The sequence below is a fragment of the Micropterus salmoides genome, unplaced genomic scaffold (assembly GCF_014851395.1).
Source record: "Micropterus salmoides isolate LMB-PRFRI ecotype aquatic unplaced genomic scaffold, ASM1485139v1 Ms_hic_scaffold_8, whole genome shotgun sequence".
Lineage (NCBI taxonomy): Eukaryota > Metazoa > Chordata > Actinopteri > Centrarchiformes > Centrarchidae > Micropterus > Micropterus salmoides.
Genome location: NW_024044570.1, coordinates 7780034 through 7798831, shown reverse-complemented (window position 1 = coordinate 7798831; position 18798 = coordinate 7780034). Strand labels below are relative to the sequence as shown.

The window sequence follows — 18798 nt, the reverse complement described above, 5'->3', positions numbered from 1 at the left end:
CTTCCATGAGAATGCTCTATTAGTAAGAGTTGAGCAAAAGAGAACGTCCAATTACTGAAGCTTATCTTTCTTTTTTTTGGGAGAGTAACTCACTGGTAATTGCTTGAAGAGGCAAAGTCAGGAAAAAGAGTGCACGCAAAATAAAAACACATCCAAACAATAGTAATTAGAATGACAATATATACACCTTTAGTATTTCCTAAGGCACCCCTTGATCGCAGCAGAGCTTAACTTGGCAGTACTGTCGACTGTAAACACAGCAGAACTACAACAACTGACAGTGATGGACGGGGTCATTTAGGTGTTGTTGTATCAGCAGCAGCAGCAGCAGCAGCAGCAGCAGCAGTGTAAAGTTAGTTTAACCCCACAGTGTGACTAGTGTTTACTGACAACTTCACCCTGTTTATCCATCAGCCCCCCAGTCTGAACAACCAGGTCCTCCTCAGAGAGCTGCATCTAGATGACAACAGCATCTCCTCCCTGACAGCACTCAGTGCTTGCTGGCTTCCCCATATGCAACATCTCTCTGTGGCCCAAAACAGGTACATTCCACCAGTACTACACAAGGTCTGTTATGTGATAAAAACATAATATAAACAAATAACCTTTACTGCAATGTTTTCTCTTTTTTAGGTGACTCATGCAAACTAGACAACTTAAAAACCAAACACATTATTTTAGAACGTTTCGGTGTTTACAAGCAAATGTTAGCTTAACATGTAGTGTAGTTTTCAAAAGGTTGATTATATGTGTTTCTGTGTTTCCTAGAATTACCCAGCTGCCCTCCATGTCTGATTCTGTGTCCCTTGCAAATCTGGATCTTCGATTCAACTGCATATCAGGTCTTGATTAAAGAGTCTATATAAATCCCATTTCCTCATTATAAACACAGACCGACTTCTATAGTGCATGTAATGTGGACAAATTCCAAACCTGTGTTGTTTCATCATCTTTTTTTCTGAGTACTTTATACAATAATTTTATATTTTGTTGTCTGTATGCTCACATGTCTTTCCAGTTCCTTACTCACAGATTGATTTCAACAACAATAAAAGAAGTTACAAAGCTATAAATTTACATGCACTAAACCTTTAGTGTGTAAACACTTCTGATTCCATATATTTTACATGACACTGCTGCATTCATATATTCTCTGTGCCAACTGTCCAAGTACAGTATATGACTCCATGGAAATAAATGTCGATAGTAAGTTCAAGTCTCTGGAACACATCTCTATTTATCTCATCCAGTTGAGATAAGACAGTGGTGAAAGTGAAGAATACACTGAAATATAGACGTTGACAAGGCAATGTTTTTCCTCTTCTCTCTCAGAGCTCCAGAACGTGTGTGAGAGTCTGCAAGGATGTCACTTCCTACGCGAGGTCCACCTCACAGGGAATCCGCTTCAGCAAGAGAGTGGCTGGAGGTAAGGCCAGAACTGATTGGAGGATTTAAAGCAAATTACATGGGCTATTGTTTTAAACAGTAGGATCTACATATATGTTGTTGTATAATCCATGTGTCTGCTTGTAGGACAAATCAGCCAATGCTATTGTATAAAGCTGATTTGAATTTGCTCAGTACTCTCAAATGTTTCGGAAGGCTGTTCAACTATGACTTTAGCACCTTCTCCTCTGCAGTATCTGCTACACAGTTTCAAATCAAGATAGTGTAATTAGAAATTTCCGTAGTTCTTTCTGGAAATTCTTTGGACAAAAGTTTCAGTTTCAGCTTCCTTTGCTTTGAAATATCACTCACTGTGATGGATGTTCAAAGGAACATACCAGAGAAAAGCCAGTATTTCTCTATCACAAATTCGGTCTATTGGCTTAGGTAGTCTAAACATTCCACCAGAACACAGACCTTCCTGTTCACTTCCCAGGATTAGCACTCTGATTCGCGTCCGCTATTAGATTACTGCGACTTGCAACCGACATCTGTGTGTACGTACATCGCACTAAGTGCTCGTAATTCCCAAAATATTGATACAACAGAAAAATCAATTATCTTTTTAGCGTCAATTTGCTCATTCACTTATCATATCTGAATATTTTACCGATGTTGCAGTGAGTTTATATGAAAATATGCAATGACCACTTATATTCTTCATGCTTCATTGGCCTGTCATGAGCAATGATGTCAGTTGTTAGAGCTCTGCAAAGTTGTTTGGCTCCTCAGAGCTACTCACACCCATTTAGTAACAGCAAAATGTCCAAAATATGAAAAACTATATTTTGCTTGCCCCTCCAAATAGCCTACATTTTTTGCAGTTGTTTAGCTAACTGATGTTGTGTGTTTGCACCTCTAATTCATCGACATCATAACTGAGAAGAGTTGAAGTCAGTTGCACACGTAAAACATTCTCACCTTATGTGCTACTATGTATTTGGTTCAATACTGCTGACGGTTTGAACAAAACATTTAGATTTTTTATTTGCAGATTTTCTGTTTTTTTTGTCTGTCCAAAAATCCCCCTAAAAACATGAATGACTAGTGGACATTTTATCTGCCTTAAGCCTTAACTGAAACATTACCTTAATATTTCAATGAACTTTACCTAACCTCCAATGCCAACATTGGAATTAACCCTCTGTATTTCCATACTCATGCTCTGACCCTTTCATCCCCAGCCAGTGATAACGCCAGCTAAATTAAAGCAGCAAAAGGCAAGCGCTAAGAATTACACTCCCTGTAGGCAGCCCGTGATCCAGGAGACGTGGAAGAAGAAAACACTGGGCCTGATTAATCAGGGCCACTTGAAGAGCATGTGTTTTGGAGGAAGTCTTCACTAAATGAAATACGGACTTGTGCTCGTACGAGAAGGAGGATGAAGGAATGTGAGCCAAGAACAGTGTCCTCTGAAAGGAGGATGAAATTTATATCAATTTAGGAAATGTTCAAGTTGAAATCCAAGTGTAGTCAATGTAGATATAGCTATAAGGAGAGAAATAGATTCATAGCATCTAAATTGTTGAAAAATAAAGAGTTTTATTTATTTGGCTAAATTTAACTTGACAAATACATAGTATACAACAACAGAAACACTGCTTTATGCTTTAAAAAGTTAATGAAGACTGTAGTGCCGAGGTCTACTCTGCGTTCTCCCAAGTGGCGTCCATTCCTGAATTGAATTACATTCCCCACCTCAATGAGCTCATGTAACGATCAAAAGGTCCTATTTGGTTCTGGAGCTTCATTTGAAGACAGCCAGCCAGACAACATGCCTAAAGGGTTGGAACCATATCCCGATCTGTGTCGGAGAGACCAAGTGGGCCACATCAGAACCGTATCCCTCTGACAGTACACAGATCCCGTACTTTGCGATGATGTCTTTGTCTCAGGGTGGCAGGAGGGTTGGGAAAACATGGTATTAAAATACAGTATGAACCATTCAGGTTACAGGTTTAAATCCTCTGCAAAGGTCGGAAGAAAGTACCTGAATCAAAATAAACCACATGCAGATGCTTTGTCAGCATTGTTTATTTTTTTCAATGGATTTAATACTTTGCTCTATGCTTCATCTTTATTAGTTGTACAGTCAGTGGTTATGGTACATAAACTGTAGGGAGCAATTGTTTATGACAGTAAAATTAAACTGTTTTAAATAATCCAGCAAGATCTACCCTTGAAAATCTGTTATAGCCGTGAAATGGTAAAATATCATGAGATGTACATGTAAAGAAATGCAGTATGAAATAAGGATTCACAAAAACACATATTATGAGATGGTGAATTGAAAGGTTTGCCCTCAACACACGTTTTATCCTCCTCTGGTGACACAGTAGACTAGATTTAAGAGCATATGGTGCTCTGGGAAAAAATTCTGAAAAACCCAGTTGTTCAAAATGTTTAAAAAAATTGACTTCATAGCCTGAAGGCTTGTATTTTTATGGATTTAACTGTTGCTGTTCCCTAGTGTCCTGTAGAGTTTCCAGCTCCACATTTTCCCACTGAACACAGACCACATTTGGCCTCTGCTGGAGGATGCTCTGAGTATGTTTCTCTGGCAGATAGTTGGGATTCCTCTGCTTGTACATCCTTAGCCTCAGGCAGCGGTTACCTCTCCCCCAGACTCGTAGCCATTCAGGGCTCCCCTCTAGTTTGAAGACTGTCTGATAGTACCTAATATATACCATTTGGAATACAATATAAAGTTAACAATTGTGTTAACTGCCTCAAAATGTATTCAGATTGTTATACCAGATCACAGTGTGCATCATTTATACCAGTGGAAAAGTTCAGCAAATTCATCAAATTACTGTAAATAGATTAGTCTAGTTAGTCCGGAGGGCAAAACGTGTACTTAGCATGCACAACAGCATATAAGATGAGTGGCATCAAAAATAAAGCTAAAAAGAGAATAGCTACCCCTTGGTAAAAACTTCATGTCTTCATCCTTTGCCACGACAGAACCTCTCTGTATAACGTGAGACTCTTTTTGAGAATTTCTCCGCTGCATCAGTCTCTTTTTTGAGTTCTGTTTATGTCTTCAGTGCTTTCATCGTCTTTGAATATACTCTTGTTTATACAAACTGTAGGACTCACCAAGTTGTTTGTATTCACTGCAGTGGTGGTGAAGAGTGCTTTCAAAATGCTATACTGTTATGTAGAACAGTAGCAGCAATATTATAGTTATTAAAAAAGACAGAAATGTGTGTGTGTGTCAGCTGAAAAGTTATAAATTTAAAGGTAAATATAATTGGAAGCTTAGTTAATTTTTTTAACTAAATGTATTGATAGTATGAGCCACATTGGTCTTGTGTGTCTTAAAAAATATACAGAAATATAATTATTGGCAGAAAATTATGTTTTCAATTTTAGAAGGCTGCTTCTAATATAAGACTGTTTGTTATTATAATAACAAAAAATTAAGGTAATTAAAACATGGCCACCGATATTTTATTCAGCTTGCACTCCTTTTCAGATCCACTCTTCAGAGAGCAGTGCCTGGCCTGAGGGCCATCGATAAGCAGGAGACAGACTCTTTTCTATCGCCGCCTGCTGTTCAACAAGTCAGCTTGGCCATAGGAAGCTTCCTAACATTCTGTCAGGCTCAGCTTCAGCAGACTCATGATTTACAGCAACAGCACAACAGGGAGCTCAGGTAAGAGACAAATGACTGACTGCTTGTGTACTTGTACTGTCTGCTGTGTGTCTAGTTTCGATGAGTGCAGGTTCAGAGAAAGTGGTTGGATCGGTGTCTGACCCCAATCCTCCTAATCCTTTCTAGAGCTGTTACGGACCCATCAAGAAAAAGAAATCTGTGAAAGGAAGTGCTTATTGTTAACTCAGATAACATCATTTTCATCACGATCATCGTCTGTAATACTGACACCATGGATCTGCTATATGTACTGCAGATTTTCCGCTTAGTTAGGTAACACACTTACATCATCTGTGTTGGTAAACTGAGAAGTGATTTCTGAAGCAGCTCATGGGAAGGGAGGAGGGAAAGTTTCAGCTCATATTTGATCATTCAAATATGGTTTTGAGGTGTCCTAATAGAAAAAAGGGTAATAAATGTACACTACACTGCTTGCACAATTATTAGGCAAATTGTATTCCTCAGGGTTAATTTTATTGTTGAACAAACACAATGCTTTCAGTCAATCCAAAAGTGTGCACAATTATTAGCCAACTGTTAGTGTGCAGAATTATTATATTATAGGCAACTAAATTACAAAAATCATTTCTATCAAATTACTTGTTTATTCCCAATTTTTAGAGTAAGTGTAACAAGACAGAAAAGAAAGACATAATTCAATACAATTTTTGGATAGGATTTGATCAACTTTCACTGAAGCAGCAACCACAGCTTCCCAAATGCTGTGGTTGCTGTTGGTGTACTGTCTTGGTTGGTGTACTGTCTTCCCTGACTGTAAATCTGAAGTTTGAGAAGGGTCCACAAGTTCTCAGTAGGATTCAAGTCAGGTGAGGAAAGAGCCCAAGTCTACTATAAAGGTAAATGGCCCTCTCTCTATGCAAGAAGGTACACTCATTGGCGGTGTTTTATCTATAAGGCACTTCTTGGACAAGCTCCTACCTATTTGAGTATCTTTTTAACAAGTACTCAAGGCCATTATGGATTACGTTCAAAGGACGTCCCACACTTTTTGGTCCCCCGTGTCCGAACAGAATTAGGTAAAAAAGCCTTCATGTTTGCTGCACCTTCTGCTTGGAACCTTCTTCAGAACTCGTTGAAACTGACTGCCTTTATTTCTTCAGTTTCAGTTTGTTTCAGCTCTGAAGGATATGGAGCAGGTGAACATTGGTCAGTGTCGCTGTTTATAAAGTTGTATTCTGCCTTATTCAACAAAGGGGCTTGTGTTACTTATGTATGTATGTATGATTGATGTCTTTTATATGTTGGAAACTTGTCCTTTATGTTCTTTTATGCTGCGTCTTGGCCAGGTCTCTCTTGCAAAAGAGATTTTAATCTCAATGAGGCTCACCTGGTTAAATAAAGGTTAAATAAAAAATAAAAAATATTATTCAGGCATCTTTGAGGCCCTTGCTGGCTAGCCAAGTAGCGGAGTACTTGGATGCATGTGATGGATCATTGTACTGCATAAAGATCACGGCCTTCTAGAAAACTGCGGGTTTCTTCCTGTACCACTGCTTGAAGAAGGCATCTTCCCGGAAGTGTCAGTAGGTTTGGGAGTTGAGTTTCAGTCCATCTTCAACCCGAAAACATCCAACTATCTCATCCTTGATGATAGCAGCCTATAACAGTACCCCTTCCCCACCTTGCTGGCGCCTGAGTTGAAGTGGTCCATCAGTGGTTCACATCCATCTGGACCATCAAGAGTTGCTCTCATTTCATCTGTCCATAAAACCTTTGAAAAATCGGTCTTCAGGTATTTCTTTGCCCAATTTTCGCAACACCCTCCCTCAATACACCTGAAAATGATTAACTACAAGTATATCCAAGAGTATTTAAGTTTATATGGTTTGGAGTTGGAAAATATGCATAGAAATAATTATTCATTGAGAATAATTGTGCATGCATTGTAGTTCCAATGTCAGGAATAGCATGTTCTCTCTCCCTTCAATGTATCTTGTCACCATCCTAATTTTTCTGCAATAAAAAGTTTGGTCAATCTGTAATATATGATTGCTAGATAGCACTTATAAAGTAGTAAGAAGAAAAAATATGAAACATGCAGGTGAGAGGTAAAACTCTAACTGACACACTTGAAAAGAGTAAACGAGGTCATATTACACATTTTATCTTATGCTGAGTAGCTTGTCAGACAGACAGAAAGCAGTCAGGAATGTTAGCTATCTTCTTGTTATGTCTGATACATAGGGCGTAGCGAGCCCAAAGACAACGTCCATCTATTTTCACAAGTCCTTCAATGTCACTGGCCTCTGCACACATTGACACTCCTATGCAAGACGGACCACCAATACTTAAAACAGTGGTCAACTTTCTGCTTATCTTCGTGACCCTTCCAAATTACGCAGCACAAAAGATGAAACGTGGCTGCGGCTGCTCGTATGGGTCACACCGAGGACTCCTATGGCTTGGGGGCTAGCATGGCACTCCCTTTGCTTCACCCCTCACTGTGTGCCCTCTACCCTCCTAGCCTCTGGACAATGAGCCATTCTGGGGATTTTGCAAGGACCAACACAGCCATTTAACCCCTGGCCTGACCTTGTGTCTGTCTGAGGTTTAGGGGAGGTGAGAGGAGAGTCACATGCCAGTCCACTGGTGACTGTAAGGTGGGAAATCATGGGGTTTGGTTTCACAATGTTTCTCCACACGGTGTAGGTGAAGGCTAAATCCTCTGTTCCTTACAAACTGCCTCTATTTTCTACGTAGAATACTTAGAATTGAGTTTTTATGAATTTGGCTCTTAATCTAAACACCAAAGTTTAAGATAAACAAAAGTTGGGAGCACAAAAGATAAAACAAATATTTCTGTGTCCTAGAGTGAAAAAAATCCATGTAGAAGTTGTTTTTGAGGAAAAGAATCCTGCTGTTTCTGACTTCTTCTTCTCCTGGCCATGTTCCGGATTTTCTTGCATATATCTCTTGCTACCGAACAGTGCAACAGCTTCTTAGAGACAAACTGGAGTCCATTAAAAGAGTCATTGGTCGTTCAAGTTGTTCTTCCTGTTCTTCAAAATTCAATCATTGCTCTGTTTCAAGATGCATTTCAAAGTTCAGTTAGACAAATCAAGTGAGTATCTTCCAAAGTTACAGTTATTCCCTGGAGACACTAGAGAAACACAGAGAGGGAATTCCTCACTAAACATACCACAACTACAAGCTAGAATATTTTTGCTTTTAGGTTGTAAAGCTTATTACTTCACACGCCACCACTTTTTTTTGAGCTGGCATCTAGTTGAGGTTGAGGTAAACTGCATCTGTATAGCCACTGCTGTAGAATCTGCAATAAAAACATAATAAATTCATTATACTACACTCTTGAACAAAATCTTAAGACCGGGGGAAACATTGCAAGTACTCGCATTTCGCGCTGGTGGATCATAACCGGGTTGTAAGTATTGCTTCAAAATGCCAAAAGAAGAAACAGGAGCAAGAGACAAAAAATATAGAGTAGGCCATTTATTGAAAACTGCATTTAAACTCAAACAGGCTGTTCATCAGCTGTTCAAAAGTTTAAGACCATAGGCATAAAAAGGTAAAATCTGCACAAAAATATGGCTTTCGTGTCATTGATCTTCAGGCAGTCACACTGTCATGATCTCTTGATAGCAAAGGCAAAAAGGCTTTCTCTCATTGAACGTGGCAGGATTGTTGAGCTGCACAAGCAAGGCCTCTCGCAACGCGCCATCGCTGCCAAGGTTGGACGCAGTAAGACAGTTATTTTACATTTCTTAAAAGATCCTGAGAGTTATGGGACAAAAAAGTCAAGTGGTAGACCCCAAAAAAATTCTCCTGCACTGAGCCGCAGGATCCGACGGGTTGTCCGTGAAGACACAGGTCGATCCTCGACCCAAATTAAGACACTTACTGATGCTGACTGTAGCCCAATAACCATAAGACGTCATCTGCGAGAGAAGGGCTTCAAGAACAAAAACGTCTTCAAAGGCCACGTCTCCTCCCACTCCACAAACTTGCCCGTTTGGAATTTGCCAGGGAGCACCAAACATGGTACTTTGAAAGGTGGAAGAAAGTTTTATTCTCTGACGAGAAAAAATTTGTCAAACGGCGACTGGCTATGTGGACATGTTGCAGCGGGCATCCCTCTTGACTGAGGGCCCCTGTCTGTTCGGTAATGACTGGGTCTTTCAACAGGACAATGCTGCAATTCACAACGCCCACCTGACGAAGGACTTCTTCCAGGAGAATAACGTTGCTCTTTTGGACCATCCTGCGTGTTCTCCTGATCTAAATCCCATTGAGAACATTTGGGGATGGATGGCAAGGGAAGTTTACAAAAATGGACGTCAGTTCCAGACCACGGATGCCCTTCGTGAAGCCATCTTCACCACATGGAGCAACGTTCCCAGCAGCCTCCTGGGAACAGTCGCATCAAGCATGCCGAAACGAGTGTTTGAAGTGATCAACAAGAACGGTGGGGCTACTCACTACTGAGTCCTTTTTTGACACTTTTAGTTCTGTTGTAGGTTTTATTTTTGGGCTATGGTCTTAAACTTTTGATCAGCTGATGAACAGCCTGTTTGAGTTTAAATGCAGTTTTCAATAAATGGCCTACTCTATATTTTTTGTCTCTTGCTCCTGTTTCTTCTTTTGGCATTTTGAAGCAATACTTACAACCCGGTTATGATCCACCAGCGCGAAATGTGAGTACTTGCAATGTTTCCCCCGGTCTTAAGATTTTGTTCAAGAGTGTATGTCTTCTACTGGGAACACCCAGATGATAATTGAAAAGATAAGTAACCAGTATGGATTTTGGTATCTACACACATGATTACAGACAGATGCAGATTAGCAATACTCAATATGTTTCTTGGATTTATTATTTCCCTGTGGAAAATAATTTCATACTGCAGCTTTGACTGTGTAAAAACGTTTTTTTGTTCCTGTCCATTCGTCCATTCCTACCCTCTTATATCAGTGGTATACATGTTGATGGTGACCCTGGAGTGAACCAGCAGGTACGGGGGACGAGTGTCAGTGGGGTCACAATCCTTTTGGACCTCCCGACTTCTTTTCCCCTTGTCCCACTGAGAATGAATGGCTATGTCTTTGTAGAGAAGAAGCTGTACTACCTAAGGCTACGGGGCCCTCCAGACTGACTGGGTACTGACGCGTCTCTACCCCCTCAGGGTTGAAGACAAGGAGAGCCTAGCATTGCTAATAGATTCATTAAGTTTCCATTGAGAGTGCTTTGTAGTCAGTTTATCCCCTCAATGAAAGAGACATTATATGGTATTAAGGCACACACAGAGCAGGCAGGCAACTCTCTCTCTCTGTCTCTCTCACTCACTCACTCACTCACTCACACACACACACACACACACACACACACACACACACACACACAGTTCATTGACCTCACCTCAGATGAACTGGTCAAGAGTAAGAACTAAATGTCAGCATCTGCATCTGTATTAGATTTTCCTGTGTTGCAGCAGAATAGATTGAATTTCTCAAGAAATTAAGCATGCTGAATTACACTTTTTTTAATACTATTTCATAACAGTATGGTCTAAACTAAATTACTCTGAACCTCATGTGAATTGCAGACCTTTAAACGTTTTGTTAGAATTACAATTTTGTTTGTTTGAATCATTAATTTCATTTCATAACACCATTGATAATTTAGAAAAGTCTTACAGATACAGAAATATTCTTTGGTGTGGTTTTTTGATTACACCTATGATTTTCTTTAAAAATTGGAAAACATTTTCTTAATTTTCAAGTATGTTGATTAAATCTGAACAGTACCAAATCCATCTCATACAGGCAGGGATTTGCCAATGTCAAACTAATCACACCACTACAAAAATCAATTCAAAATCTAATTAAAACTAACATGCTCATCTTTACATTAAATAAAAGCTTTTAAAGAGGAAAGGTTACATTAATGCAGCATTGGCAAAATCATCAAGCTTAGTACACTGTCACTAAATGTATAATATTTAATCAGTGCTGCCATTTAGTTGTCAGCTTTCCTGACAAAAAAGGAGGGTGCACCCAGTCACCATCAATCACTGCATAGGTCCACTGAGTAGATCTGTTTTTTTATTCGTGACGAATGGAGCTAGGTAAGGATGTTACTGTAATTTTCTGAAACGTGTGTGAGTGGCTGTTTGTCACAGGCTCTTCAGTGTTACAGTACATGCAGACATTCTAAAAAGAGTGAGCATCCATGCCTAAAACGGTGTGTTTTTGTGTGCATATGTTCACAGTAATGCCTCATCTTCCCTGGATGCTGTAAAGACCTCCTGCCGACACTTCACTGAGGCTCTGCAGCTGGCTAAGGACCAGAGATTTGCCCATGAATATGGTGACACCACTGTGGCTGACAAATACAGGGCTGCAGGTCAAGCAACACCCAAAGAAACAATCGACATTGACAGTCCCAATGCTGAAGAGGTTATCGAGTGTCCAGAAATAGAGTCCACTGGAAAAATTCCACCAGTTATTCCAGACAGGAACAATATCAAATGCAGCTACTGGACTTTCGAAGGGAACTCATCTGCAGAGAGTCAGCATGAAACATTCGACAATGTTAGAACAGGTCCAAAGACAGGGCCAACGGTTAGCAAAGCTAACTCTGGCAGTGTTCACTCCTTAACAACAAAGGGAAAAACTATTTCCTCCAATCTTGAAATGGCACCTGTGTCCAACCATCAAGACCTGGACCTCCAAAAGTAATTCACCAAATGTTCTGAGTCAATAGTATTCCCATTCCATCCAACTCTGCACTGTCGACAACAGATCAGTGAGATCAGCTGATGTAGTGTTTCTAATAACAGCATACACAAGTACACAAGTGGACACTGCTGGCTTAAAGCAAACAGTTTAAAAAAATGAAATTTTTATACTTTTTATAGCAGCTCCGCATTTTATTACTTTCTGTTGCAGAACATTTGTCATCATTGGAGCCTCCTTTATGTGATTTATAGCAGAAGATGTTGAACATCTTATTCATTTTAACACGCAGCTTCATCATTAACGCTGCCGTATCTTTGGGAGGACAATAGATCTTTCATATGCAGGGTGGCTCTGGACAGGCTTAAACTCTCCAGAGTCCTGCTGTCTCAGAAATGTTTTGAAAGACTAAGGTGCTATGACATCATGTATATCCCTCACTTTGTGTGTGTGTATTTGTCTATGTGTGTGTCTTCTCTGGAGCAGCACAGCAGCAGTCGTGATTCAGCAGCTGTGGATGAAATACAGACAGAAATGTGGGAACATCAGCAGCCCTTCCACAGCTGAGAAGGGAGGAGGAAGAGGAGGAAAGCCAGGACCTTCCTATATTAACAGGAGCCAAGATTATGCAGCAACTGTCATCCAGGTGAAACTGTTTGGAATTTTGTTGGAGATTCTGACCTTTTTTTAGTCCACTGTGGTTGTTGCTTTTGTTACATAAAAAGCATACTTACTACATACATACTATTTTGTCATTTTGCAACATCCTCCACCAACACCAGTTTTCCTCTGATGCCAGTTTGGAAGGACATAGTTATGTTACCTTTGCAGCAAGTGCGGAGTACAGTAGCAATGTCAGAAAAGAACTATCCAGTAGAAGTAGCGTATGTAAATCATGTGCTCATTTCACCCAACCAGTTGAGGCAGATGGCTGCCCACCCTGAGTGATGCCACTGTCACCAAGTGCTTGCTCATGGTGGGAATTATTGGATCTCTGCAAATTATACACATATGCATATGGTTAAGGTTACGATCTGGTGTAAAATAAAACTGAATTAAATTAAGCACAACATACCCAAAGAGCATGAGAAGCCAGAGACTGCCTTCTACTTTCAGAATATCTGACCTGAATCATTCAACCTGTTTGATTAATTAATAATCATGTATTAGTCCAGTGGAATTAATCTCTCCATTACATGAATATGTTCATGGATGCATTAAAGAACTAAGGACATATGCATTTGGGCAGCAACTAACAAGTAGTCCGTATCAGATAATTGGTAAATAATATTTTTGGTATATTAATTAATCACCATTTGACTCATCAATTGATTTTTTCAGCACCCTATCTGCATAAAACCTGCCAATATGTCAGTGTGCCTGCTAGTTTCAAAACCTCCAATATTTCACAAGCTTAGTTTAGCATAGACAAGAGACTGGCCTGAAATTGTCAATGTATAATTAAGGCCTTACTGCTTCAACTAGAATTTTCCAGTAACATGGCTGCAACCTGGAGTTTCTTTCACACAGTGGACATCTGAAAATGTCCATTTTCACCCTTGAACATCCATCTTTAGGCCTCATACGTGCTATGGAGGCTTATTCGGCTAATCCTCTGCATATAGGTGTAAGCTGCTGTTCTGAAAAACATGCTACTCAACACTTCTCCCAAATCCCTTCTCAACACAAAAAGTGTTTGATGAGTCCTTTAGGGCTCTCTAAGGTAGAAGTTGGGGGTGGTAGTGTAGTAGAATAGTATGTGTGCATGTGGTGGTGGGGGGCGGGGGGGTTGGGGGGGCGGAAGGGGAAAGAGTGATTAATTAGATTCCAAAGAAGTGTGGTAGTAAGAGTTCTAGGATTCCTGCTCGACTCAACTTGAAGTGAAGTGTGCCCCCCCCAGCCCATTGGGAATTGGAGGATTTAGAGGCACACTGGAGCTCCATTTGTCTCGGAACAGCCCAGAGTCATGCAGAGTTCAGACAGCAGAACACTTTGCAATTAAAAGAGAGGTTAACATGTTTTATTTCCCTAATGGGATAACACACAATATTTACGTGTGCCTCATGATTCATGGAAGGTTTTCTACCATTTCTTCTTTGGGTACCTCCAGGCATTTTGGAGGGGCTTCACTCTGAGGAGGAGGCTCACATCTGCTCTGGCTGCTGTCACATGCCTGGACACCGTAGAGGACGACACCTTTGAGGAGGTGGACGTGAATGAGTTTGTCTTTGATGAGGTATGAGCACAAGTTTATGTGTTCTTCACTTTCATGGATAAGTAATGCGTTACCCTAGGCCCTATCAGACACACAAACCTGTACGGAGGATAAAATATAAATATAAATATAAGATGCATACATAAATAGACTTTCCCCAAACTCTCCATAAACACACACAATCTTGCACACATGCAAATCTGCATAGATACGTACACTCACTGGCCACTTACTACTTTATTAACATCACAGAGTACGGTCTTAACATCACAGAGTAGGGTCTAGACCTGCTCTTTTATGAAAAGCGCTGTGAGATAACTGTTGTTATTTGGCGCTCTATAAATAAAATGGAATTGTTAGATTACATTTATTCATTTACCGGATGCTTTTATCCAAAGCGACTTACAATTGCTATACATGTCAGAGGTCGCACGCCTCTGGAGCAATGAGGGGTTAAGTGTCTTGCTCAGGGACACATGGCGCATGGGTCACAGTGGGGAGTTGAACCTGGGTCTCTCACACCAAAGGCAGGCCTCTTATCCATTGCGCCATCACCACGATGCTGCTGAGCTACTGTGATTTTCACACACAACCATCTCTAGCGTTTACAATGAATGGTCCAAAAAAGAGAAAATATCCAGTGAGCGGCTGTTGTGTGGATGAAAATGCCTTGTTGATGTCAGAGGTCAAAGGAGAATGGGCATACTGGTTCGAGATGACAGAAAATAACTCAAATAACCATTTGTTAGAACCAAGGTATACAAAATACAATCTCTGAACGCACAACATGTCGAACCTTGAAGCAGATGGGCTACAGCAGCAGAAGACCACACTGGGTGCCACTCCTGTCAGATAAGAACAGGAAAGTGAGGCTACAGTTTGCACAGGCTCACCAAAAGTGGACAATAGAAGATTGAATAAACATTGACTGGTCTGATGAGTCTCGATTTCAGCTGGGACATTCAGGTAAGGTCAGAATTTGGCGTAAACAACATGAAAGCATGGATCCATCCTGCCTTGTATCAACTGTTCAGGCGAGTGGTGGTGGTGTAATGGTATTAGGGATATTTTCTTGCCACACTTTGGGCCTCTTAGTACCAATTGAACATAATTTAAACGCGACAGCCTACCTGAGTATTGTTGCTGACATGTCCATCCCTTTATGATCATACGGCCGTCTTCTGATGGCTACCTACAGCAGGATAATGCACCCTGTCACAAAGTTCAAATCATCTAAAACTGGTTTCTTGAACTTCACAATGAGTGCACTGTACTCCAATGGCCTCCACAGTCACCAGATCTCAATCCAATAGAGCAACTTTGAGATGTAGTTGAATGGAAGATCATGGATGTGCAGCCGACAAATCTGCAGCAACTGCGTGATGCTGTCATGTCAATATGGTCCAACCCAGCACTAGCACGGTGTACCTAATAAAGTGACCAAATTTGGACACATACACAAAAACAGAGAAACATATACTAAGACACAAACCTGTATGTGCACACATACACACATATTATATATCAGACACTTTATTTTGTTCCTCGTCTGTTGTCTGGAAAAAATTTATATATATATATATATATATATATGTATTATATGTGTATATATGTGTATATATATATATATATAAATAAAATCAGAATATTTTGATTTTCAAAAAGGCAGCCCTGGAGAAACACTGGACATTGCCGCTTTCTGAGAATTCTGCTCCCAGACGTTCCCCCGGGTCAGAGCAGCCACTGTCTCTGAAGGTAAAGCAACTGTCACAGGATATTCTGCAATACTCTTAAAACCTGGTGGGCTGGTATTATAGTGAAAGTGGCCAGTGAATTTTGTGGATTACCAGATATACCAGTCTTTCCCACAACAAACTAGAAGACTATTTATCTGTGAGAGCAGGCATTCTGTTTGTTTTGATCTTTTTTCGATGGGTCACCCAATATGTTATAAGTTTGGGAGCTGTGTGTGCTGCTATTTTTTTGCAATTTTCTTGCCCTGTCTCTTTCTCATCTTTGTTATCGCCCCCTCCAGGATTTGTCTTACTCTCCCTGATTGATCTTTGAATTTATTCTCTTGAAAAACAAGATTATTTCCTGGAGGGTTGCTCTGCTCTAGCAGATGTCATTTTTCACGCTGGTGGACTGTCGTCATGTTTTTTTTCCTTCATTTACCTCTCGTTGGATCTTTTCTTTGGAGCGTGCTCAGTGCTGTACATCATGGTAGCCGGTTTAGGCCAGCTGATGTGGTGCAGCTGCTGTCGTGGCCAGCCTCAATGTGTTGACACTGAGGTACACATCAAAGGCAAGGATGAACAATTTAGAGCTTCCACAAAGAGAAAATGGGATCTGGAGAGTAATTAAACTGTTAGTTTGAATTACATATGAACATTCCTTAAGTGTGAAAACTTGCTCTGGTTTAAAGTGTCATCCAGATACCTCAAAATAAAACATACAGGCACTTGAATTAAATGTGACTGACATTATATTGTGTATATATATGTGTGTGTGTGTGTGTGTGTGTGTGTGTATATAATATATATATATATATATGTAAATTATATTTCATTTGCCCTAAGGTAGACTGAAGAAGAAATTTTATCTAGACAGAGCTTAGGCTTATTTTTTCCATTTGGAGATCCAGCATCATAACCCTCTGAAAAAAACTCAAACAAGGATTCAGTTTTTACTTTTAATGAAATGAAAATAACCACTCCAGTAAATTAAAAATTAAATCTAATATAAAGAGCTGCTGTATAAACTTTTGTCTAAAAAGTTAAGTTAATAAAAATCTACTCAAATAAAGTGATACAACCTGTAAATTAATGCTGATACTGATTTACATATGTATTTCAGCCTCCTGGGTCCTTTCCTGAACCCTCCCAGTACATATCCCCACCACCACTTGTACGGGGGTCAAAACAGGCCTGGGTGGCTGGAGGACAGGTGGACTGTGCTTCTCCAGTGGGCTCCATCAGGTAGGACAACCCACAGCCCAAATACTGACTAAGCTGTAGGTCATAATCTACTTAATTTCTGTTTCAAACTGTTTACATAAACATTTGACTACATTTATAGTAAAAAACATTGGCATGTTTGTTTTGTTTACATCATGTCTGCAGAGGTGAGAAAGTATGTAAGTGCAACACAGTGAATGCTTTGTGTGCACTGTTATCGGCATTTGTGTGTTTCACAGCATATTGCCTCCCTCTCTGAAAGGCAGGCTTTTCATTCCTATTTAGTTTGTTACGAGCACAGCCTGGCCTTAAGCCACATAATATAGGCAATAGCAAGGCATCAAAACTGGATTCATAATTTTCTCACTTTGAACATACTCAACATTTGTGACACTTAACTACACACAGTCATATACGTCACAACCAAAAGCAAATTACTGAGAATGACGTGATAATCAAGATTGTTTATTGTCATGTCATGTTCAGTATACTTGCACTATGGACAATAAATTGTGTTGAAATTGGATATAAATTGACAGTCTGACAAAGTTTTGAAATGAAAATCACGACGACCCATGTTTAAATTAGGTCCATATTCAGCGTATTTCTGTCATGAAATTAACTTTTCCCTATTCAACCTTACGTAATGCAGCCTTTATGCAAAATACTCAAACCAAATTGTACGAGTGGACCTGCTATGCAGTCAGCAGTAGAAGAATGTTGTTGTAATGGAAACAGTGGGATACAAAAATGTTTGTGTCTAATAATCTCTTTTCATATCATTAAAAATCTGGTAGTACTATTTCTGCTGTTCTGACAGTTTTATATCCAGTGCATATGATGGTATATTAATATGTGTTGTAAAATTACAAAATGTGAATGTATACTTTGCTGCATTTCATGTTTTGGGACAATAATATATTTATGATTTCAGAAGCAAATATCCTGCCTCAGCCTCAGTGGTATGTGGTCTCTCTGAAAGATCAGAAAAGATTCTGGAAGAATGGTAAATTATTAAGTTATAAAATGCTGATGCTGCATGATTAGGTTTTGATTGTTTGTATCTGTGTGTGTGTGTTTTGTATGTGGAATGACACTTTTTGTCCTTTGTGTCTCTAGGGGCTTCACTAACAGCCACACGGCTCTTTTAATGCTCAAGAGAGCCCAGAAGATGAAGTCAAAGAAGCAACAGGCGAAGAAACGGAGGGGTGAGTGTGTAGAAGTGTAAAATATGTATTTGAGCTTTGTCTTTGCAATTTCTTTTCTGGTGTGTGTAATATTTCAGGTTGAGAAATCACATTATTGTTTGCAAAATGAAGACATGCAAAGATTACAAAGGGTATGGTATATGGCAGAAGCTCTCATGGTTTACTTCTTAAATTTCCCTCATAGCATAAAAGGATCTGCTGTGAGGACATCAATTGTACTTTCTAAAAGGGAAAAAATCCACACTAATTGTTCCTCCTTTTCATTCTTGTCTTTGATTCTTCAACCATGCTTCAACAGCAGTGAACCTTTCCACCCCATGTACAGTAATGAGCCTTAACAGACAGCAGAAGCCAGGGCCTGTCACCTCTTATTGGACCTTATTTAAAAGCTTGCAAAGGAAATAACAATTGCCAAGAAACCTCTTGACAAGTCATCCTGTGATGATTTTCATTACGATTCATTGTAGTGGTTGAGTGCGGCTGAAGTTAAAGGTGACCTCACCTCTGCTCTGCTCCAAGAAACAGTAGTCCTGCCATGGTTATCATGCCATGGTCATGCAGAGGGAGCCTGCTCTTTGATCAGAATTGCAAATGCATGATTCC

The 18798-nt window shown here is 39.9% G+C and overlaps 1 protein-coding gene across 1 annotated transcript in view; it reads left to right on the top strand.

The window, feature by feature from the left end:
- Positions 1 to 18798, top strand: part of lrriq1 (leucine-rich repeats and IQ motif containing 1) — a 40661-nt gene that overhangs the window by 7956 nt on the left and 13907 nt on the right. Inside the window, 11 exon segments of the mRNA XM_038706880.1 lie at positions 415 to 542; positions 769 to 842; positions 1333 to 1426; positions 4925 to 5104; positions 11350 to 11814; positions 12302 to 12461; positions 13926 to 14051; positions 15696 to 15785; positions 16887 to 17008; positions 17922 to 17993; positions 18107 to 18195. Coding sequence (XP_038562808.1) covers positions 415 to 542; positions 769 to 842; positions 1333 to 1426; positions 4925 to 5104; positions 11350 to 11814; positions 12302 to 12461; positions 13926 to 14051; positions 15696 to 15785; positions 16887 to 17008; positions 17922 to 17993; positions 18107 to 18195 — 1600 coding nt within the window.